Source organism: Diospyros lotus, chromosome 10 (assembly GCF_014633365.1).
Source record: "Diospyros lotus cultivar Yz01 chromosome 10, ASM1463336v1, whole genome shotgun sequence".
Taxonomy (NCBI): domain Eukaryota; kingdom Viridiplantae; phylum Streptophyta; class Magnoliopsida; order Ericales; family Ebenaceae; genus Diospyros; species Diospyros lotus.
In genome coordinates, this window is record NC_068347.1 from 222,722 (window position 1) to 246,534 (window position 23,813).

Consider the following 23,813-nt stretch of genomic DNA (forward strand, 5'->3'; position numbering starts at 1 on the left):
TAAAATGAGTAATTAAGACTCTATGACTTAAAACATGAATTTTTTATAATTATTTAAATTTTAAATAAATAGGATTAAGTTGTATGAATCTGTCAATTCGATCACCCTTGATTTGCAGACCGGAAACCGAGACGGACGGTAGAAGAAGAAAAGATCTTGTACACGGCTCTCTTGTCCCAAGTCTTGATGAAAGCAACTGCTGACTTTGAATTATAGCCCAATCAAAGCTTTCCCCACCCCTAAGCTTCCGCTGTTTCGTCCTCTTCGTCCTTGCCTTCATCCATCTTTCACCTCTGCCTCCGCCTCTGCCTCTGGTATATTCCTTACTGTCTGTCTATGTTTTATATATGCATATATTCTTTACCAACCTACCTTGCTCGTCTTGCTCATCTATGGCATATCTCTAATATAAGATTATTAAAGTCTCTAATATTGGTTATTCTCAAAATTTTATCGTTATTGGATAAGGGTATCTGCTCATTATACGTTCCGGTCGATAATTTCCCGAGTTGGGTCTTGATAACATCTTTAGTAATACACCTTTCGGTTTTGATGCCATCTGATGAATGAAAATCTCGACTGAGCGTAGATTCTACGCATTTTAGGTAGTCGACTTATTGTTGCACTAAAGTATTCCAGCTTCTGCGACTCATATTACAAACTTAGACCAGAAAACTCTCGTTACTTCTAGTTGTTGTTGTTGTTGTTCTCTTTCCTCTAGTTTCATTATTGGTCTACAAAGTTGTTTGCTTTTGGATGGAATAAATTCTCTGATTCGCTATCTGCAGTTGGTAAAGCATTGATCTAGTATGACCGAACATTGCTCCAGGGCAAGTGCGAGCTCCAGTTCAAGTCTAAACAGTAGTACCCATGATACAGAAGATGACCAAACTATTGCCAGAATATTAGCAGAAAACGAGAGTTCAAGGTCTGATGGCAAGCTTGGCAAAAGACTCTCTCATTTGGACTCAATACCGGTAACTTCATCTACCTCTTTATCTACAAATTTCATTCCATCCACTCACCTCGCAGGCATGTTTGTTGGTCTTCTCCTATTATGTCCAAATTATCTTAATTGTATATCTCCCATTTTATTTCCAACAACCTCATTACATATAATCTCGTTTCTATTATTTTTTGGTATTGCCATACATATACCATAACATTCTCATCTTATTTATTCTCACATTTTGCACGTGTTAGTATTAGAACCAGAGAAAAATAGTCCTGCAGCTATTCAATAAAAACCCCTTTTAGCCTAAAGGGAATTTACGATAGCATAAAATGCCATACACACTTTTCAACTTTAACCATCTTCCCTTGATTTCAATAACCTTCCTATCATTTTGGACAATTGATCCTAGATAGCTAAACTAATATTTTCTAAGAATAGCTTGATCTTCAAATCTCACCATGATATTATGCACACTTTTATTTTATTGAACTTACATTATATGTATTCAATTTTTGACATGCTTAACTTGAATCTTATTGATTCTAAGATCTACTTTATGAACTCATCGACTAGAAGAGTAAAGAGATAAGAGCTCAGAGTAAATCCTTGCTATAACCTTGTTGTAACTAGAAAGGCATTGTTTTCTCCTCCATAAGTCCTAATAAACATTTCTACTTGATTTACATGTCCTTTATAACTTTTATATAAACAATCCAATTCCTTTTCCCTCTAAAATCTTTATCAAGACTCATTTGGAAACTTTGCCAGAAGATTCTTCCAAATCTATATACTGAATGAAAATCTTTCCTCTTTTCCCTAGACCTGTCTGTCAGACCCTTCTTACGTGCATGGATTTTGTCTTCGGCCATTTTAAATATCTACTTTATTCTTGTAGATGGACACCGACTACTCTTTTTCCACTCATCACACGTCCTTTTCAATTTATAGGCGACATTAAATAATCCTGTTAACCAACAAATACACTCTTTTGTCATGACCCAAAGAACAATAGAAGGACATCATTATGATAGGGTTGCAATGGTTTGTTAGGATATTTTTACAAGTTGTTAGAAGCACATGGGTGCTGTTAGGAATCAGTTAACGGCTAACTAAAACCTATATAAAGGCTACTTGTAAGAGATTGGGGACTATGCTTGAATTGATAATGAATATTCTCATTTCTCTCTAAAATTCTCTCTCAATCTTCCTCACGTTTCTCTCTTGTTTCTCCCCTCGCCCCTTTCTCTCAATATCTCTCCCTCAATTCTATATGATATCTTTTCCCATTTCTGTCCAAATTCCCCTCTAAACATTTTGTTCTTAATCCTAAACTTCTCGGATCATTTCGATTTCCAATGTTAACCCTGTTATGAACCCTGCGGTTTCTTGGCCTATTGCTTTTCCAGCCAGTTAGATTTCGTCTAGGAGGAGTAGTGCACGAAAGAGACCAATGGAGTCTCAATTGCAGCAAAGGGATGCTGCATTTTTCGTAGGATGTCCTGCTCGTGAAGCCAAGGACAACGCTTTGAGTTCTTGGCATGTGGCTTGTCTTAACTCGTGACAATTCTTCCATGACGGGCAAAGCATGCATGAGACCATGGGAGCCTAATTTGCAGCAGAAGGATGCTGCGTTTTCAGTTGGAGATAGACATCAGGGGGAGTTTGGCCAGAAGCCTTATGCATGGGAAAAGAAGTTGGAGAAGGGGATTGACCAATTGGACAAGGAAACAAGAAGTCTTGTACATGATACGAGCAAGGAATTCGGCCATATGTTACATGAGCAATTGCAAGAGTTTGTAATGATACTAACTAAGAAGTATCATTACAGCTTTCTCGCGGAATTCTTTGATGATTATCGTGGAAATTCTAACCAAGAGGAGTCCCTTATAATGGGGCAGCCTAAGGAGAGGTTTGGAGATCGGGGCTTGTCTAATGTGGTGGAGGAGTTCAACAAAATCAGGCAGGTAGGGTCAGTAATGGAGTACCAATTGAGGTTAAGAGTTGAGGCCAATGGTGATGGTGTTTTAGCCCAAGACCCTCAAGCATGTTGTTGATAGGCTCCAAGAATTAACATTGGAAGCACTGAAGAAGAAATAAAGAGATAGAGATGATAATGGAACAACATGGGATCAGGAAAATCTGATTGAAGGATCTGAACAATCTTATATTGGCTCTACGAAAACTGACCCTAAAGTTGACGAACTTGGATTGACAGTAAGGAAGAACCTGGAGGTTGAGAAAAGGCATTCTTTCGATGGGATTTTGGTTTCGAAGCAGGCTGAATTGTCCTGAACTTGGGATAAAATAGGCAACGAGAAGGTGAAGACAGCACTAGCTGGAGGTAAGCTAAGGGATATAGCGGAAGAAGCCAAAGGTTTTGCCGAAGGGAACACAATTTCTACTGCTTTGTTGTTTTTTACTTCCATTGGCAAATCTAAGTTGTTGTCTATTGCATTGAGGGATGAATCGATGGCTGATCATATCCATAGATTGGAGATCAAGCTTGATTGGATAACTATTACCAAGAGTGGTTGTATTGGGCTTGAACTCGATGAAGTTTTCCCTATGGAAGTTTTGGGTCATCTTAAGACTGGAATTGATCTTGGAAACCTAAGAATGAAGATGAAGAGGCCTAGAAGGAGAAAGAAGGAAAATGAATGAAACAGATTGAGAGAGTTGGTATTGAGTAAGAGCAGTGACCAATTGCTGAAGTTCTTGGGGACAAGAACTCTCTCAATGGGGAGGAATTATCATGACCCAAGGAAAAATAGAAGGGCATCATTGTAATAGGGTTGCAATGGTTTGTTAGGATATTTTTACAAGTTATTAGAAGCACATGAGTGCTGTTAGGATGCTGTTAGGAATCAGTTAACAAATAGCTAAGCTGCTAAGGCCTATATAAAGGTTACTTCTAAGAGATTGGAGACCATGCTTGAATTGATAATGAATATTCTCATTTCTCTCTAAAATTCTCTCTCAATCTTCCTCACGTTTCTCTCTTGTTCCCCCCCTCCCCTTTTCTCCCAATATCTCTCCCTCAATTCTATATGATATCTTTCCCCATTTTTGTCCAAATTCCCCTTTAAACATTATGTTCTTAATCCTAAGCCTCTCGGATCCTTCTGATTGCCAATTCCAATCCTATTATGAACCCTAGGTTCATGGCATCTTCTAATGTCCATGTCAAAACCTAGGTCTTGAATCTAGGGTTTCTACCATAGAACAGGAAGGAAGAATGAAGAGAGAGAGGAACTGAGATAGGTATAACAAAGTTGAATCAAAGGACTCCAAATGTGGCCTTAAGGTGGTCAAGGTGCTGGGCAAAAGTTTTACTATACACAGGATATCGTCAAAGAATACAAGTATGAAGTCTCTCAAATATGGACTGAAAACATGGTTCATAGGGGTTTGAAAAGTGGTGGGAGCATTGCTTAGGCCAAAGGGTATGACTTTAAACTCATGGAGGCCTTGGTGGGTTCAGAATGCGGTTTTAGGAATGTCTTCTGGTTTCATTCTTATTTGATGGTATGCCATTTAGACAATTTGTACTAACTTTTGGAGATTTGTAGAAGCATATATAATTACCCAAATGCCCTTGATGATTAAGTGCTAGTAATATGTTGTGGTACAACCGCAAAAATGGCCTCAGCAGCCACTTTGGCTGTCAATTGTTGTGGCATTTTAATATTTGGCATTGCTGAATGACCAAAATACCCCTGGACTGGCTGTTGGAGCACTTCCAGTTTCAGTAGTAAGGCTTGCTCTGACAACCATTTTGACCTCACCTTTTTGTCCCTCTAAAAGATTTTTAGAATTTCTTAGGTTTTGCACACTTATTTTTGGTTCATCCCTGTAGTAATCAAATAAATTGAGTCATAGATATGAAAGCGTAAGAACTCAATGGGATTCCCTTCTTTCTTTGTGTGATTTGAGGGGGAACGCCCTTGTTGAGTTCTTAATAATTAAAAATAATCATATTTTTTTTCTTATAAATGATAAAACAGGTTTCTTTTTCTACTGTTTCAAAAAACTCTTAAAAACATATTTTTCCGTGTTTAACTTTTGAATGGGTTAAAAGTATCTAGAAGTAGGGTTTCAAAAGGAGCTGAACCCATAAAAGTTGAGCCTCATTTATTTAGAGTTTTGCAGGGCTCGGCTTGAGTTGAGCTTAAAATTGAGGTTAAAGTTCATTTCTTTAGAATTTTGCTGGACTTGGGCTTGAATTAGACTCGTTTATATATATTAAATGGGTCTTAAACAAGCCTTTTAATGAACTCTAAACTTAAAACTCATTTTAAGCTCCATTCTAAACTTGTTTATGTAGAACATATAAAACTATTGTATTTCAATAAACATTTAAATTTTAAATAATATGAATAATGTGATAAATATTTGAAAATTGTGAAAAACACACATTATTTTGGAATGAGCTACATATGAGCCTACAATCGAGCACATTAACGAGCCCCAACTAGCTGAGCACCCTCATACTCAAGTTTGGCTCATTTACCAATCAAGCTTAAAAACCATGCTCAAGCTGGTTTATATAACTAAATAAATGAACATGAACGAGCCAAAATCAAACCAAGCTTTGAGCTGCTCACAAGCAGCTCTATACACTTGCAGCCCTAAGGCTGGAAGTGGCTGCTGGACAAAGCCACACCAAAAACTAGACTTTCCTGGTTTAGAGTCACGTTTCACCATCTGTTAGGGTTTTACTGACTTTTTGTTTGGTCCAAAATTTTGCACATACTTGACCTATGTCACTGCTATGCTATGACAATAGCAACTCTTCTAATTCAGTGTGAATTAGAAGGGTGTGCTGGAGAACAGGGAAGAAGAAGAACGGAGGGAGAGTGAAGAAGAGAGTAAGAGAGAAAGATTGAAGAGAGAAAAGTAGGGAAAAGTTTGAGAGAAGAAGAAATCAGATTTCTTGATTGATTTTCGATAGCCTCTTACTGTAGGATTCAAGAGCTTATATAGTTTGCGCTAAGGGCGTTGCCACAACAGATCATCTCTCCTATAACCAACTATTTAGTCCTATTCTAGTCACCTTTACACCTGGCTATACTAGTTAACCAATTACCCAGTTGGAAAAGGAAAGTACAATTAAAAGCAGTAAAAAAATACAATTAATAGCAACAAAATCAGCAGCAAAATTCTGCCTCCTTTACATCTTGTGACAATACCCCTCCCTTTAGCAATTTCTTGTTCCCAAGAAATATTCAAGAGGCTGGCTGCCCTTGGAAACTTGTTGCAGCAATTAGGGAAGGTATTCCCAGGTGTCCTCCCTTGAAGATCCTCCTTGCCACCTGACCAACACTTGGATGAGAAGGGCTCCTTGGTGGTAGACTACTCTTCTTTCCATTATAGCCTCTGGCTCCTTTGTGGCTTCTTTCTCCTTAGGAAGTGCGAGTAGCTTCGGATTAACCCGCCCATTGCCAATTGTCTTATTTAGTAAAGAAACATGAAAGACCGGGTGGATTTTGGATCCCTCAAGTAGTTGCAAGCGGTAGGCCACTTTGCCTACCCTGACTGTTATGGGGAATGGGCCGAAGTACTTAGGGCTGAGCTTAGATACTTTCCCTTGGGAGATGCACTTTAGATGAGGATACTTGAGCCTTAGGTAAACATTTTCCCCCACTTTGAACTCCCAGACACTCCTCTTCCTATTTGCATATTACTTCATCCGGTTTTGAGTTGATGCTAGCTCCTGCTTAAGTTGCTGCAACACCCCCCTCCTCTACTGCAAATACTCCTTAATTGTTGTGGTCGTGGTATGCCCTTTAGTGGTTGGTAGGATAGGGGGTTCATACCCAAATACAGCCTCGAATGGCAACATTTTTGTAAAGGCATGGTGGCTGGAGTTATACCACCATTGTGCCAAAGCCAGCCACCTATGCCAACTCCTGGGCTGCAACAAACACATGCATTGGAGATAGATTTCTAGGCTTTGATTTACCCTTTCTGTCTGTCCATTAGATTGGGGATGGTAGGCTGTTGATAGGTTGAGTTCAGTGCCCATGTTCTTCATCAACTCCCTCCAAAAATAGCTCGTAAACACCTTATCCCAGTTAAATATAATGGACTTAGTAAACCCATGCAGAACTACCACCCGATCAATGAATGCCCTTGCCAGCTCTCCAGTTGTGTAGGGGTGGGCCAATCCTACAAAATGTGCATACTTAGTACGTCTGTCGACCACCACCATTACACAATCCTTTCCTTCGGATTTTGGCAAGCCTTTAATGAATCCATGGACACACTTGTCCATGACTATTTCAGAATTGGTAGGGGTTGTAGCAGCCCTGGATATGCTACATTTTCGTGTTTGCATCTCTTGCACGTATCACACCCCAAAACAAATTCCTTCATTGTCACTTTGAGCTTGGGCCAATAGAATAGTTGTCTCACCCTCAAATAAGTATTTTGGACACCTGAATGCCCCCTTAAAGGGGGCTCATGCAAGGTATTAGAATTATTAGTATAATTAGATATATTGCATTTACTTATTTATTTGTTGTAACTATGTATAATTAGGCTAAGCCCATAAGTTAAGTTCGTAGGTTATTAGGCCCGTTGTGCCTATTATGAATAACACACTAAGAGACTAATCTCTTAGGTTTTTCTCTCATAATTGTTTTCTCACATGGTATCAGAGCCACTGGTGAGAAAAACCCTAGCCACTGCTATGTATCTTTTTTCAACGGCCTTCAAACCTTAGTTTTCTCTCTTCACCGTCACTGTTCACGCCGAAACATCACTGTCCGGTCGTCGTTTGCTGGAACCGACCCCACCCTAGGGTTCACCGCCTTTAAGCTGAGTTGCTGCCAGAAAATCGCAGTTGCCAGAGCTCCCATGCTCCCCCATGCGTCGACACGTGAAGGAGCATCCGCCAGCCGTTTTCTCCCGGCTTCTCCAGATCAGCTCGCCTCCCTTTCCTAGGTTTATTCCTGGTGTCAAATCCTTGCTATGTCTGACCTTAGTGACACAGTTTCTGTTGGTGTTACTCCCGCAACCGCACCTGTTGCCCCTGCTGCCTCTCAGTCATTTACTGTCTCCAATCTCGAAATAGCCAATATCACCACTGTCAAGTTGATAGGGTCTGTCAATTATCTCTCATGGGCAGCCTCTATCAAAATGTGGTTCAAAGGGCAAGGCCAAGCCGATCGTCTTACCACAAAGGTTGAAAGTGTGCCAGAAGCCAATCAGGCTAGATGGGAACAAGTTGATGCCCAGTTATGCAGCCTCCTATGGCAATCTATTAATCCATCCATCATGCAGCTCTTTCACCCATTTGAAACTTGTGTTGACGTATGGAAGGAAGCTGAAGAATGTTATACGAATGACATACAGCGTTTGTACACTATGGTCTCTAATATCAAGAATCTGAAGCAAGAGTCGTCCATGGAATCTTATTTGGGACAGGTTCGGGCTCTCATGCAAGAATTTGATACTCTTCTTCCCATTACTACGACCAAGACCGAACAAGTTGCTCAAAGAGAAGTTTTTTATGGTTATTGCTATTTCCGGTCTAAAACCAGAATTTGACGCCATCAGGCATCAATTCTTGACTAGCTCCACTAATCCTACCATGAAGGACTCTTTTAAAAGGTTGTTGAACATGACTGGTGCACATGGTGTGTCCTCTTCTTCTCATGTTGTTCCTCCAGCCGAATCTTCAGCCCTTGTGTCTCAAGCTTTTCACTTAGGAGGAAATAGAGGCCGTAATAATAATCGGCCACATCCACAGCGTACCTTTTGTAAGAAATTGGGTCATCTTGAGGAAAGGTGTTAGAAGAAACATGGCCGGGCAACTATTCCACCTACATCATCTACCAATGCAGCTCATGCATTCTAGAGTGATCTTAGTTCTACCCAATCTGCACCAGGTTCACAGTTGATACCTATGTCTGCAGCTGAGTATGATATCTTTTTGAAGTTTCAGGCCACCCAACAATCTCATCCTAGTAATCTCATTGCTTGCGTTGCTAAAAGCCCATCTCTTGGTCCTTGGATTATAGATTCTAGCGCCACTAACCATATGTGTAGTAATGAACTACCTTGGATGATGGCACCAAAACTGCAGTTAAAGGGATAGGCCAAACCACACCTACTTCGTCTTTATCTTTAAATTTGGTTTTATATGTCCCTGGCAATCCTTTCAATTTGATTTCAGTTAGCTAGCTTACTAAAACCCTTAACTGCAGAGTCACTTTCACTCCTACCTCTGTTTGTGTACAGGACCAGGGTACGATTGGCGTCGGGCATGAATCACAGGGTCACTATCATCTTGTTGTGCCGATGGCTTGCACTAGTGTTGCTTCCCTAAATCTTCTCCATTCTCGTCTTGGTCATCCCAGCCTCTCCAAATTGAAGAAATTAGTTCCTAGTTTGTCATCGTTGTCTCTTTTTTATTGTGAGTCATGTTAGCATGGTAAACATGCACGTAGTTCTTTTTCCAATCGTGTCAATAATAGGGCTGAGGCTCCCTTTTCTCTTGTGCACTCTAATGTATGGGGGCCCAGTTGTGTTAATTCTACTCTTGGTTTCTCATATTTTGTTACCTTCATTGATTACTTTTCTCGCTGCACTTGGTTGTTTCTCATGAAGAGTCGGTCTGAGTTGTTTTCTGTCTTTCAGGCATTCACTACTAAAATAAAAACATAGCTTGGAGTTTCTATATGTGCTTTACGTAGTAATAATGCCCCTGAGTACTTTTCTTCTCAATTTACTACTTTCATGACTACTTGTGGCATTCTGCATCAATCTTCTTATCCTTGCACACCTTAACAAAATGGTGTTGCCGAGCGTAAAAATCATCATCTCATTGAAACTGCACGAACACTACTTTTACATCCCAATCTTCCCACCAAATTCTAGGGAGATGCTATTCTTATTGCGTGTTATTTGATCAATCGCATGCCATCTTCAGTGTTAAAGGATAACATTCCTCACTCTCTTTTGTTCCCCTCCCAGCCCCTTTATTTTGTTCCCCCTCGTGTATTTGGATGTATCTATTTTGTGTATTACTTTTCACCGGGACAGGATAAACTTGCTGCCAAATCCCTCAAACGTATTTTCCTCGGTTACTCTCGATTGCAGAAAGGCTATAAGTATTACTCTCCTGAGTTGAATAGCTATCTTATGTCTGATGATGTCACATTCTTTGAACAACAGTCCTTCTTCTCGGTTGCTCATCCCGATTCACAGCGTCTTGACCAGGTATTGCCCATTCCTTCTATCCCGTTGCCCTTATTAGATCCGTCTATCTCCTCCTCAGTGGACCCTCCACTTCCATCTTCGGGTCCACACTCTCCGAATCCTCCACTTCTTATTTATCACCGTTGTCCTCATCCTGCTCTTAGCACCGGCATTCCTCTTGACTGCGACTCTCCTGACTCATTTTCTCCGTCAGTGGTTATTCCTGCCATGAATCCTGAGCCCAACAGCCTTCCTATTGCACTCTACAAAGGTACACGATCTACTCACAATCCACATCCTCTTTATAACTTTTTGTATTATGACCATTTGTCACATGCTTATAGTGCTTTTGTTTCGAGCCTTTCTTTTGTTTCTATTCCTAAAACCACAGGTGAAGCCCTGTCCCATCCTGGTTGGCGCCATGCTATGTTAGATAAGATGGGTGCTTTGCATTCTACTGGCACTTGGGATTTGGTGCCTTTGCCACTAGGAAAGACTTCCGTTGGTTGTCGATGGGTGTTCACCCCTAAAGTGGGCCCCGGCGGACAGGTGGAACATCTTAAAGCCCACTTGGTTGCCAAAGGCTTTACACAGATCTATGGGTTAGATTACAATGATATCCTTTCTCCAATTGCTAAAATAGCCTCTGTTCGCCTATTTCTCTCTATAGCCACCACGCGTCATTGGCTGCTCTATCAATTGGACGTTAAGAATGCCTTTCTTCACTGTGATTTGCAAGAGGAGGTTTATATGGAGCAACCACCTGGTTTTGTTGCTCAGGGGGAGTCCAATGTAGTCTGCGAACTCAAAAAGTCTCTCTATAGCCTGAAACAATCTCCACGAGCATGGTTCAGTAGGTTCAGCACTGTGGTTCAAGCCTTTGGTCTTACTCAAAGTGAAGCTGATCATTCAGTTTTCTATCGATACTCTTCTTCTTTATGTATCTACCTCGTTGTTTATGTAAATGACTTTGTTATCACAGGTAGCAATCAGGTTGGTATACAAAATCTGAAGGAACATCTCTATCGGCACTTTCAAACTAAAGATCTAGGCAAATTCTCATATTTCTTGGGTATTGAAGTTGCTCAATCAAGAGATGGGATCTCAATCTCTTAGAGGAAGTATGCACTTGACATCTTAGAAAAAACTAATATGGTGAACTGCAAACCGATTAACACCCCAATGGACCCAAATGTCAAACTCTTGCCAGGATAGGGGGAGTCTTACTCAAATCCTAGAAGGTATAGAAGATTGGTAGGCAAACTAAACTATCTCACAGTCACTCGTCCCGACATTGCTTTTGCTGCGAGTGTGGTGAGTCAGTTTCTCAGTTCTCCATGTGAATCTCACTAGGATGCTGTTATCCGGATTCTGAGATATATCAAACGAGCACCGAGTAAAGGGCTACTCTATGAGGATAAGAGGCACACATATATTTGTTGTTATGCAGATGCAGATTAGGCCGGCTCTCCTTCTGATCGTCGGTTGACCTCTGGATATTGTGTTCTTGTGGGAGGAAATCTGATTTCTTGGAAAAGTAAGAAACAAAATGTAGTAGCTAGATCCAGTGCAGAGGTAGAGTATCAGACTATGGCTAATGCAACTTGTGAGCTCATCTGACTTAAGCAACTCCTAGAGGAACTCAAGTTTTGTGAAGTGTCCCTTATAAAGCTTGTTTGTGATAATCAGGTTACCTTGCACATTGCTTTCAATCCAGTGTTCCATGAGCGGACTAAGCATATTGAAATTGACTGTCACTTTATTAGAGAAAAATTGGTTGAAGGTGTTATTGTTACAAAGTTTGTTAACTCCAGTGATTAACTTGCTAATGTCTTCACCAAGTCTCTAAACGGTCCTCAAATAGAATATATTTGTAACAAGCTTGGCGCATACGATATCTATGCTCCAGCTTGAGGGAGAGTATTAGAATTATTAGTATAATTAGATATATTTCATATTGTTGTATGTGTTTTTATTTATTTATTTGTTATTACTATGTCTAATTAGGCTAAGCCTATAGGTTAAGCCCGTAGGTTATTAGGCCCATTGTTCCTATTATAAATAACACACTAAGAGACTAATCTCTTAGGTTTTTCTCTCATAATTGTTTTCTCACACAAGGATTGCAAAATTTTCCTCTTGAGTTCATCATTGTTGCCCACTACTATCCTGCCTTTGTATCTTAACAAACCATCCATCAAAGTGTACCCCTCTGCCTCCTTATTTCCGAGAGCCAATTTCTCCAGCATGCTTTTTATGTGTTCATCTCCCTCATAGCTATCCACCACTTCCTTGCACTACTCTAGAATTATCACAGTCAATGCGGTTGCACTCCCTTCTTCTTGGCATCTCGATAGGGCATTCACTGCCAAGTTTTCCTTGCCGTTCTTATATTGTATGGAGTGATCTAACCCCATTAACTTGGCCATTCCTTTCTTTTGCAATTGAGTTTGCATCTTTTTCTGTAGCAAAAACTTTAGAGACTCGTGATCAATTTTGATTACAAACCTCCCCATCTCCAAGTAATATCGCCACTCCACGGCCATGAGGATAACCAAGAATTTCTTCTCGTATATACTTAGGCCTAAGTGCCTTGGACTGAGGGTTTGGCTTAGAAAAGCCAATGGCTTACCATCTTGTATCAAAATGGCCCCAACACCCACTCCATATGCATTTGTTTCAAGCACAAAAGGCTTGTTGAAGTCAGGGAGCCCCAACGTTGGTACCCTACTCATTGCCACTTTCAACTTTTCAAAAGCCACTTCTACCTCGTCCCTAATGGAAGTTCCCCTTCTTCAATAAATTTGTGAGGGGTTTGCTAATAACTCCATAAACCCTAACAAATATGCGGTAGTACCCCGTGAGCCCAAGAAAACCCCTAAGGGCCCTTATTGTAGTGGGCTTAGGCCAATTCAACATAGCCTCCACCTTCCTTGGATCAATACTGACCCCTTTTCTCGAGATTAAGTGCCCCAAGTACTTCACCTGGTTCTGACCGAATGCACACTTAGACCTTTTGATAAATAATTGGTTGCTTCTAAGGACCTCAAAGGTGGCTCTTAGGTGGGTAAGGTGTTGGTCCAAAGTTGGGCTATAGACAAGAATATCGTCAAAGAAGACAAGTATGAATTTTCTTAGGTAGGGCTTAAATATTTGGTTCATTAGGGATTGAAAGGTGGCTGAGGCATTGGTGAGCCCAAAGGGCATCACCAAGAACTCAAAATGGCCATGGTGGGTTCTAAAGGCCATTTTGTGGATATCCTTAGGCTTCATCCTAATTTGTTAGTAGCCCGAGCGCAAGTCAAGTTTTGAAAATAATTTGGCTTGGTGTAACTCATCCATTATGTCTTCAACAAGGGGTATGGGGAGTTTATCCTTGATGGTCAAGGTGTTAAGTTGGTAATAATCCACACAAAAATGCCAGGAACCATCATTTTTCTTTACCAAAAGGACTGGGGAAGCAAAGAGGCTTTGGCTTGGTCTAATAAATGATTGGTTTAACATTTCTTTCACCATTCTTTCAATTTATGTTTTTTTTTAACAAGAGCATAACGGTAGGATCTGATATTGATCGATTCAACATTTGGTTTTAGGTTAATTGCATGGTCCAAGACACAGCTAGGAGGAAGGGTGTTTGTTTCCACAAAAGGTCCTTGAATTCTACCAATAGTTCATCAATAAGGGGTAGTGTGTATGCCTAGTTATGGCCACCTTATTGGTGGCTAACAGTTAATTGCAGCTTCCCATATTCTCCTTCATTGTGCTTCTCCTCTACTTTCACAATAGAAAATAGTTGAGTGAGTTGACTCCACTTACTCTTAAGGACTCTCTACAGCCTCTTACCTATAATCATTTTGCAGGTAGCAGTCTCCTTCCCACTTGTAAGAGTCATTCTTCTACCTTTCTTTTCAAAGGACATTTCCATCCAGTTGAAGTCAAAGCTTATGGGACTCATCCGTTTCATCCAATCCACCCCCTAAAACAAAATCACACACCCCTAGTTGGAGTAGCCTGAGATCTGCCTCAAACTTCTCCTCTTACATTTCCCACATGAATCTAAGGCAAGCCGAGTTACTCAATACTCGGTTCCCATTAGCAACAGCCACACTCAGAGGCGGTGTGCTTATGAGTGGACACTTGAGTTTCTTAGCTATGCTCTCATCTAGGAAACTGTGGGTGCTTCCACTGTCAATGAGGATTAACAAGCTACCCTTCTTCACCTTGCCCTCAACCTTGATTATCTTATTATTGGTGATTCCTTTGAGTGCATGGAGAGATATCTCTCCATCGTCCTCTCCTCCAGTTTCTCCTAAACCTTCTACCTCTTCTCCTTCTTCCTCCTCTAGTCCTTCCTCTTTATCTCCTTCTAACAGTAACAACTGGTGTTTGCATTAGTGCCTGGGATAGTATTTATCCCCGCACTTGTAACACACACCAGGTTGTCTCTTTGGTTCATTAGGCCTCCCCCTAGAATATGGACCTCCAAAATTTCTTCCCCCTGCATTTCCCTTGATTGAATCTCTGTTGAACCCCTTGTTGTTTCCCCCTTGCTTCCAATTCCCCATGGATACAACCTTTTGCTGATGTTTCTGTTTTTTCATCAGGGCCTCAACTACCAACTCTTACAATTTGGCACTCTCGACTGCTTGCTTCATTGTTTGCGGTCTTATCATCTTCACCATAGGCGTCAAATCCTCACTAAGGCCGCTAAGGAAGCTAGAAACAAAATATGTTTCAGACAAGTGAGGGTCATGATTATTCATTAATGACCTCAACTCTTCGAACCTCCTCAAGTATGACCCAACGTCCCTAACTTGCCTTAACTTGTTGAACTTTTCTGTGGTATCCGACATGCTCCTTTCTCCGAATCTCTCACATAGCTTTTCAGTAAATTCCCTCCATGTATAATTCTCCCTTGTTCGGGTCCATCCTTGGAACCATCATCCACCATGTCATTAAAGTAGGCAACAACTAAAGCTACCCTTCTCTCCCTAGGCACATTGTACCATTCAAACAATTGTTCACACTTCCTAACCCATCATCTAGGATTAGTTCCCTCAAACATAAGTATTTTCATCCGAGGCATGAGGAACCCTGGTTGAGGTGGATTAACCCGGTCCTCATGACCTCTTCTTGTCATAGTTTCAACCTCATCCTCCTATTCTACTTCAATTTCAGATGTCCCATTTCCCCGATTTACCCTCTCATTATGTAAAATTGATTATGTTCTAGTTCTAGGGGAAAGTCAGGGGCCATTCTTACTTGATTTTGCTGGGTAAACATCAACATGAACTGTTAAAGCTGATTTCCCATCTCTTCCCTCACTTGGTTGATGTCTTCCCTCATCTGATTTAGTCTGCCTTCTAACCTTTGCTCTAGTCCGCCTATCGCATCATAGTTCTTCTCGGAGCCCTATTCCAATCGGTCCACCCAGTTTTGGGACTCCCCCATGGCCAAATTAACTTGTTGGAGTTGTGACTCCATATTCTTCATGCGAGTCCCCTCAGCCATCTCCCACGTCGCTAACAAGCTTCTTGTTGGAATCAAATGCTATGACAATAGCAACTCTTCTAATTCAATGTGAATTAGAAGGGTGTGCTGGAGAACAGTGAAGAAGAACGGAGGGAGAGTGAAGAAGAGAGTAAGAGAGAAAGATTGAAGAGAGAAAAGTTTGAGAGAAGAAGAAATCTGATTTCTTGATTGATTTTCGATTGCCTCTTACTGTAGGATTCAAGAGCTTATATAGTTTGCTCTAGGGGTGCTGCCACAACAGATCATCTCTCCTATAACCAACTATTTAGTCCTATTATAGTCACCTTTACACCTGGCTATACTAGTTAACCAGTTACCCAGTTGGAAAAAGAAAGTACAATTAAAAGCAATAAAAGAATACAATTAATAGCAACAAAATCAGCAGCAAATTCAGCAAAGTTCGGCCTCCTTTACGTCGTTTGACAACCTAGTATGTTTAGGACTTATTGCTTATTTTTTGGAATTTTTCAAAAATGATCTAAACCTTGTATGAAGTGTAAAAAGCCCTTTCAGTCTATCTACCTCAAAACTCACTATAGGCCAAGCTGCCCATAGGGAAGTACCTTAGAGGATTTTTCTTCACTTCGGGCTTTGCCATCATATCAAAAATCACATTCAAGAGTTGTATACCAGTTTTGGAGCTTTTTCTCTAAACTGTTAGGAATCTTGACCCCTACAGAAGCTTTCTCTTCACTTGCATGTACATGTTTTATGTAGTTTATGTCTCCATTTCTTTTGAAAGCTTTCATCCCAAATCTCCTGCTCATTTGAACCTGTAGATTCCAAGTCAGACAACATAAAGGAGAACAGATAAACTGGCTGCCCCCGGTTAGAGCACTGCTTTTCCATTTCTTTGCTTTACCCCTGCTAGTCCACCATAGAACAAAGTTTAAGTAATTAAAGGAGCTCCAAATCATCAAATAAAGGCAATTTAAGGCAGTACATAACCATGGTTTCAGATGAATAACCTTAAACAACTCAAAACTTCAATCACAACAGCTTCAAGACAAAGTTTAATGCCTCAAGCAAACAGGCCTAAACCACTACATACCTGTCACCCTGGGGTTTAGCTAGGGTCTAGGAAGGAAATGGGAAGAATTCGGGAGAGAAATGGAAAAGAACTGGAGGGAGAGACAGACCATAAATCAAGAGAAAGGAGGGAAAACAAGGAAGAATGAGAGAGAGAAAGTGAGGGAAATATGAATTCACTATATCATTCTAACACATTTCTCTCCATACTAGGGCCTATTTATAGGTTGTTTAACTGGAAGTAGAGTCTAGGAACAGCACCCATGTGCACTACAACAGAACTAACAGCATTTCCTAACCAACAATGGTAATTAATTACAGCTTTGCCCCTATAATACCCCAAGGGTCGTGACAATACCTAGCTCACAAAGTCTCTTAGGCTTATATTAAGTCCCTCGACACAGGAATAATATCAGTTCATTAGTTCAAAAGCATAAAATTTGTAGAACTAAAGAAATACAATATCTATCCTCAAAGAACCTAAGCTGGTCCCACCTCCAAGAGCCCTACCATTCCCTTGCCAACTAGCTAGAATAGTCAATCTTGTATTCGACTTTCCAGGTTGGCTGTCCACATCTCAAATTCAGACATTCTCCACGGTTGATTCTTAGTCAACTACCATTTGTTTGGTCCATTCTATTTTCCACAATCCACCTCAATTGACTTTTAGTTCTACCTAGGCCTAGTTGATCTCAAAATTGACTTTCTACCATGGTTGTTCATCGATTTGGCCTTAAATCACTTCAAGAACATGCACATACACTCAGAATTGTAGAATATTTCAATTCTCTAACAAGTCTCTGGTATCTTCCAAGATCAGATAATAACTCCCCCTGTATGATAGAAGTTTGACATTTGGAACCATGGGAGTGTCCACAGTTTTAGAACCTGCTGGAAATATGCTAAAATCAAGGGAGATTTGTCCTTGATCCTAGAATATTCTAGGATCTAAGTTTTATGTAAATAATATGTAAATATAGTAAGTCAAGGATGTAGTTTAGGATGCTGTCAATATTTAGATTATTTCCTTCCTTTTTTGTTTATAATCCTCTCCTTAAAAGAGGATGTTGTTCTTGCTCATTTCAATAAATTAAGACAAATTGTCTTTGATTATTTCTAAGATGGTATCAGAGCTGGATTAAATCCCAGCCATCCATTCCGTGTGAGGCTCTTCGCACAACCGTCTACGCCTCCTCTATTGGCCTCTCGATTGGTCGCTGATGCCCGGATTCGGCAATTCCCAGCCATTGCCAAGCTTGAATCTACTGGTCGCGGCCACCCAAGATCGACTCAAGGTCATCTTCTCTGTCGCGTCCTCTATCGTCAACCGCCAGGTCTCTTTCTACCGCCTGCGAGTGCAAGCTTCCACTGGGCGAGTGCAAGCTCTTCATTTCGAACGGTGACACCCACTCCAATTGGGTTAGTTGTGTTCGCTTCAGCCACTGCCAATTGCTTACGACCTCTCTACCTTGACCAGCTTCAATCACTGTTACTTCACAGCGCAACGTAGCCGCACATCACAGCCACTGCAGTTGCAGCCACTAGAAAGCACTGCCGCAACTGTTTCTTTTGCACAACACAGCGGCCACAGTCATTCACAACATTACTGTTGCAACCGCTTATGCAAAGAACTACGACTGCCTTCTGCTTGCTGGCACCTTACATTGACAACAACCAATTTTGCAGCCATCTCCCACATCTTGGTAACCTTACTTGCTTCCTTTCCTTCTTGTTTTTTTCCTCTTCCAATGTGTAAGTTATGTCGGAAGTCACTTCCGAAACATCCTTAAATCCTGTCGCTACTATCCAAACAAAATATCCAGCGACCCATCCAAACCATTCAAGTACCCATTCTGTCCAAATCACCACCATTCGTTTAAATGGTGATAATTTTCTTCACTGGTCTCAATCTGTTCGAATGTAATATCCGCAGGCAAGGAAAAATTGGCTACATTACTGGCGACAAGAAGGAACCTGCAGTGGATGACCCAGCACACTCTGTTTGGGATGCTAAAAACTCTATGGTCATGACATGGCTGGTTAATTCCATAGATGAAGATATCAGTTCCAATTATATGTGTTATCCTACTACAAAGGAGTTATGGGATAATGTAAATCAGATGTACTCTGACCTAAGTAACCAATCTCAGGTTTTTGAGTTAACTCTGAAGCTGGGAGAGATTCGGCAAGGAGACGATTCTATTACTAAATACTTCCATTCCTTGAAGAGACTGTGGCAAGATCTTGACCTCTTCAACACTTATGAGTGGAAATCTACTGAAGATTGCAACCACCACAAGAAAATGGTTGAAGATGACCGTATTTACAAGTTTCTTGCTGGCCTTAATATTGAGTTTGATGAGGTGCAAGGGAGGATTATTGGCCGATCCCCCTTACCTCCCATTGGTGAAGTATTTGCTAAGGTTATAAGAGAAGAAAGCCGAAGGAGTGTCATGCTTGGCAAAAAAACTGCTGGTGAGTCAATTGAAAATTCTGTCTTGTTGGCTTGTTGCAATGGTCACACCAGACTCGAGACCGCTCATTACTTCTATGCTGGTAATGTGCAGCCTTGTAGGCAGCTGCCAATTGGAAGAGCAACAAGCAAGGAGATAAGAGTAGTAACCATGGGGTCCCTACTGCGAATGAGGTTGACACAGGTCACTTCAACAAAGAGCAGATTGATCAACTCTTGAAGCTGTTACAATCCAATTCCTCATCTGGTATTCCTAGTGTTTCCTTGGCACACACAGGTAGAAAACCTAAAGCTCTTTCTTGTCTACATTCCTCTCCATGGGTTATTGATTCTGGAGCCTCCGATCATATGACTAGTTCTCCTTATTTATTTAATACCTATTCTCCTATCTCTGGAAATGAAAAAATTAGAATTGCCGATGGTAGATTTTCATCTATTGCAGGAAAAGGTCTTATTTAACTAACCGAAAAAATTAATCTCCATTATGTTCTTCATGTTCCTAACTTGGCCTGCAATCATTTGTCAATTAGTAAACTTTGCAAAGACTCTAACTGTCGTGGTACTTTCTTTGAATCCTATTGTGAATTTCAGGACCAGAACTTGGGGACGATGATTAGGCGTGCTAGGATGATTGAAGGTCTTTACTACTTTGGTGAAAAGTCTTCTGGTAATAAAAAAGCTCAAGGCTTTAGTAGTACTAGTTCAATTCCTGTTCAAGACACAATTATGCTATGGCATCTTAGACTAGGACATCCTAGTTTTACCTATATGAAACATTTATTTCCTGAATTATTTAAAGGAATGGATTGTTCTTCTTTTCAATGTGAAAGTTGCATCTTGGCAAAAAATTATCGTTCTACATATTTACCAAAACACTACCAAGCATCCAAACCTTTTTATATAATTCATAGTGATGTTCGGGGCCCATCTAAAATTTCTACTCTATCTGGAAAGAAATGGTATGTTACCTTTATAGACGATCATACCCGTTTGTGTTGGGTTTATTTGATACACAAAAAATCTGAAGTGGAAACTTTATTAAAAAACTTTTACACTATGATTGAAAACCAATTTCAAACCAAAATTGACATTTTACACTTTGACAATGGCACCGAGTATTTCAATGAGCACTTGGGGGATTTTTTGAAAACCAAAGGTATTCACCACCAAACTACTTGTCGGTATACTCCTCAACAAAATGCCATTGCTGAACGTAAAAATCAACATTTACTCGAAGTAGCACGTGCCATCATGTTTTCTATGCATGTTCCAAAATATTTATGGGGCGAAGCTATTTTGACGGCGTCCTATTTGATAAATAGGATACCTACTAAAGTATTAAAGTACCAAACACCCCTTGAGTGCCTCAAAGACATTTTTCCCAACACTAGATTACATTCGGACCTTCCCAACAAAGTTTTTGGATGTACTGTGTATGTTCATATACCTACTCAATTTCGCTCAAAACTTGATCTTAGGGCTGTCAAATGTGTTTTCTTGGGTTATACCTCTCATAAAAAAGGCTATAAGTGTGATGATCCTCTCACAAAAAAGACTCACATGAGTATGGATGTCTCATTTGTTGAAAACAAACCCTATTTTATCAAAAATTCCCTTCGGGGGGAGAACCATGAAGCTGTAGACAATTTTTGGGATGTTTTTGTCCCCCTTCCAAATGCAATTTGGCCTACTTAGGAACCACATGTTTCTGATAATGGTCACCTAGGAGATTTTGGTTCTTTGATGCCAAGTAAAGGGGTTTCGTGGGTAGGGGGAGAATTACTACAAACTGATCATAATGATCTAAATTCTGAGCTTCAGGTTTATACCAAGAAGAGATTTCATCAAAAGAACAAAGACTTGAGTGTCAATTCTGCACAAAACCAGTCTGAAACCTGATAAATGGCACTGTAAGTTCAAGAACTCCCACTTCAACTTCTAGTCTACCTCCCTCTACTTTACCTAATAGTTCCAAAATTGATTCTTCAACTATTTCCAATCATTTATCTACTATTTCTGATCTTGATATTCCTATAGCAATTAGGAAAGGCGTCAGAAGTTGCACTAAATATCCTATTGCTAAATACCTCTCCTACCACATATTATCTAAGAATCATAAGGCTTTCACATCTAGGATTTCACACTTGTTTGTGCCAAGGAATATACAGGAAGCTTTGGATGATTCAAACTAGAAATTAGCAGTTATAGAGGAGATGAATGCTCTAAGGAGAAGTGGTACTTGGGAGATAGTTAACTTGTCCAGAGACAAAAAAATAGTAGGGTGTAAATGGGTGTTTACAATAAAATGTAAGGTTGACGGGAGTGTTGACAGGTACAAAGCCAGACTGGTGGTTAAAGGCTTCATCCAGACTTATGGGATTGATTATCAGGAGACCTTTGCTCCTGTGGCAAAAATAAACTCTATCAGAGTCCTGTTGTCTCTTGCAGTAAATTCAGATTGGCCTCTACACCAACTTGATGTCAAAAATGCGTTTCTTAACGGTGATCTTGAATATGAGGTCTTTATGAGTTTATCTCCTGGATTCGAAAATAAACTTGGGAGTGACAAAGTATGTAGACCGAAGAAATCTCTGTATGGTCTCAAACAGTCTCCAAGAGCATGGTTCGAACGCTTTGGAAAGGCAGTTACCAGTTATGGCTTCCTTCAAAGTCAGGCAGATCACACTATATTTTATAAACACTCAAAGGATGGTAAAGTTGCAATTTTGATTATTTATGTTAATGACATTATTTTAACCGGTAATAATAAGAGAGAGTTAGCAGTCCTCAAGCAGGAACTTGCAAATGAGTTCCAAATCAAAGACCTGGGAATCCTAAAATACTTCATTGGAATGGAGCTTGCAAGATCCAAAGAAGGCATCTTTGTCAATCAGAGAAAATATGCTCTTGACCTTCTTGGAGAAATAGGATTACTCAGCTGCAAGGTGTCAGAAACTCCCATTGAGCCCAATGTGAAACTATATGCTGTCAAAGTTGAAGAAGTAAAGGATAGGAAAAAATATCAGAGACTTGTGGACAGATTAATCTACTTGTCTCATACACGACCCGACATTGCTTTTGTAGTGAGTGTGGTGAGTCGATTTATGCACTCACTAGGGTCAGAGCATTTTGAAGCAGTCTACAGAATCCTAAGAAATCTGAAAGGGACTCCTGGAAGAGGCTTACTATTCAAGAAACATGGCCACCTACAAGTTGAGATCTACACTAATGCAGATTGGGCAAGAAGTGTTAATGATAGGAGATCTACTTCAAGCTATTGTTCGTTTGTTGGGGGAAACCTTGTCACCTGGCGAAGCAAAAAACAAAATGTGGTGGCTAGAAGTAGTGTAGAAGCAGAATTCAGAGCTGTTGCTCATGGAATCTGTGAGGGGATGTGGATCAAAAGGATACTTGAAGAGCTGAAATTTCCTCAATCAAAACCTATAAAAGTCTATTGTGACAACAAGGCTGCCATCTCTATTGCTCATAATCTGGTGTTGCATGATTGTACGAAACATATAGAAGTGGACAAACATTTCATCAAGGAGAAGCTCGATGCTAGAATAATATGCATGCCATATCTTCCAACAACTGAACAAATTGTTGATGTTCTAACTAAGGGTCTTCACAAGAAGCAATTTGATAAATTTATTGGCAAGCTAGCTATGGAAGACATCTACAAGCCAGATTGAGAGAGAGTGCTGGAAATATGCTAAAATCAAGGGAGATTTGTCCTTGATCCTAGAATATTCTAGGATCTGAGTTTTATGTAAATAATATGTAAATATAGTAAGTCAAAGATGTAGTTTAGGATGTTGTCAATATTTAGATTATTTCCTTCCTTTTTTGTTTATAATCCTCTCCTTAAAAGAGGATGTTGTTCTTGCTCATTTCAATAAATTAAGACAAATTGTCTTTGATTATTTCTAAGAGAACCCAACATACATGTTTCTTCAAGGATGTCTAAAACATATTTCCTCTATGGAAGGTAAACACCATCTTCTGAATTAGCTACCATTATTCACATAAACAAATGTTGTTTCAGTTGAGAAATACTGTCCTGATCATCCGCAGTAATGGCTATGCCATCCACACAGACATCAATAAATGCAGAGATGGGATAAAGTATGACAATAGAAAATAGAATGATTTGCCTCACTTGGAATCATGCCAAATTTTTGCATTAGCATACTAAAACCTGTCCAAACCAAGCACATAGAGACTGTTCCAGACCATAGATGATTACCTTCCTGATAAGTCAGCATCAGATACTGAAATAATCTTGCGATTATTGCCCACCTGATAAATCAGCAGTAGAATCAGATCCACATTATGACTACAACTGAGGGTCCCTCTAGTGTTGTTCTTGTTCCCAAATGTAGTGGTTCTAGTGTGTCTTCTCCTGTGTTCTTAGGAACTCCTACTATCACCACTGAGAAATTGATTGGAACTCAAAATTTTTTGTTGCATCTGTTGAGTTGTGGTTTATGGGACAGGGCCAAGGAGGCTATATGGAAGAAAGTTGATGCCCAACTCTGTAGTTTTCTCTGATACCATCTAGAAAAGCATTAATCAATCCGATTGTATGGTCCTAAGTATTATATATATATACACACACAC

General features: G+C 40.1%; 2 protein-coding genes across 3 annotated transcripts in view; both read left to right on the forward strand.

Annotated features, from left to right (window-relative positions):
• The first annotated feature begins 160 nt into the window (after positions 1-160).
• LOC127810846 (OVARIAN TUMOR DOMAIN-containing deubiquitinating enzyme 11) overlaps positions 161-23,813 on the forward strand; it is a 40,089-nt gene continuing 16,436 nt past the window's right edge. The window contains exons 1-2 of one of the 2 annotated variants that reach the window (XM_052350413.1): positions 161-314; positions 789-977. In XM_052350413.1, the coding sequence (XP_052206373.1) occupies positions 810-977 (168 nt within the window). In that variant the 5' untranslated portion in view covers positions 161-314; positions 789-809. Of the gene's footprint in view, positions 315-362; positions 606-788; positions 978-23,813 lie in introns of those variants that run through there. The other variant, XM_052350414.1, reaches the window with a different exon arrangement.
• Positions 17,629-19,769, forward strand: LOC127810847 (uncharacterized). The gene is made up of 2 exons (XM_052350416.1): positions 17,629-19,195; positions 19,288-19,769. Exons 1-2 carry the CDS (start codon positions 18,601-18,603, stop codon positions 19,293-19,295), a joined length of 603 nt encoding a protein of 200 aa, XP_052206376.1. The 5' UTR covers positions 17,629-18,600; the 3' UTR covers positions 19,296-19,769.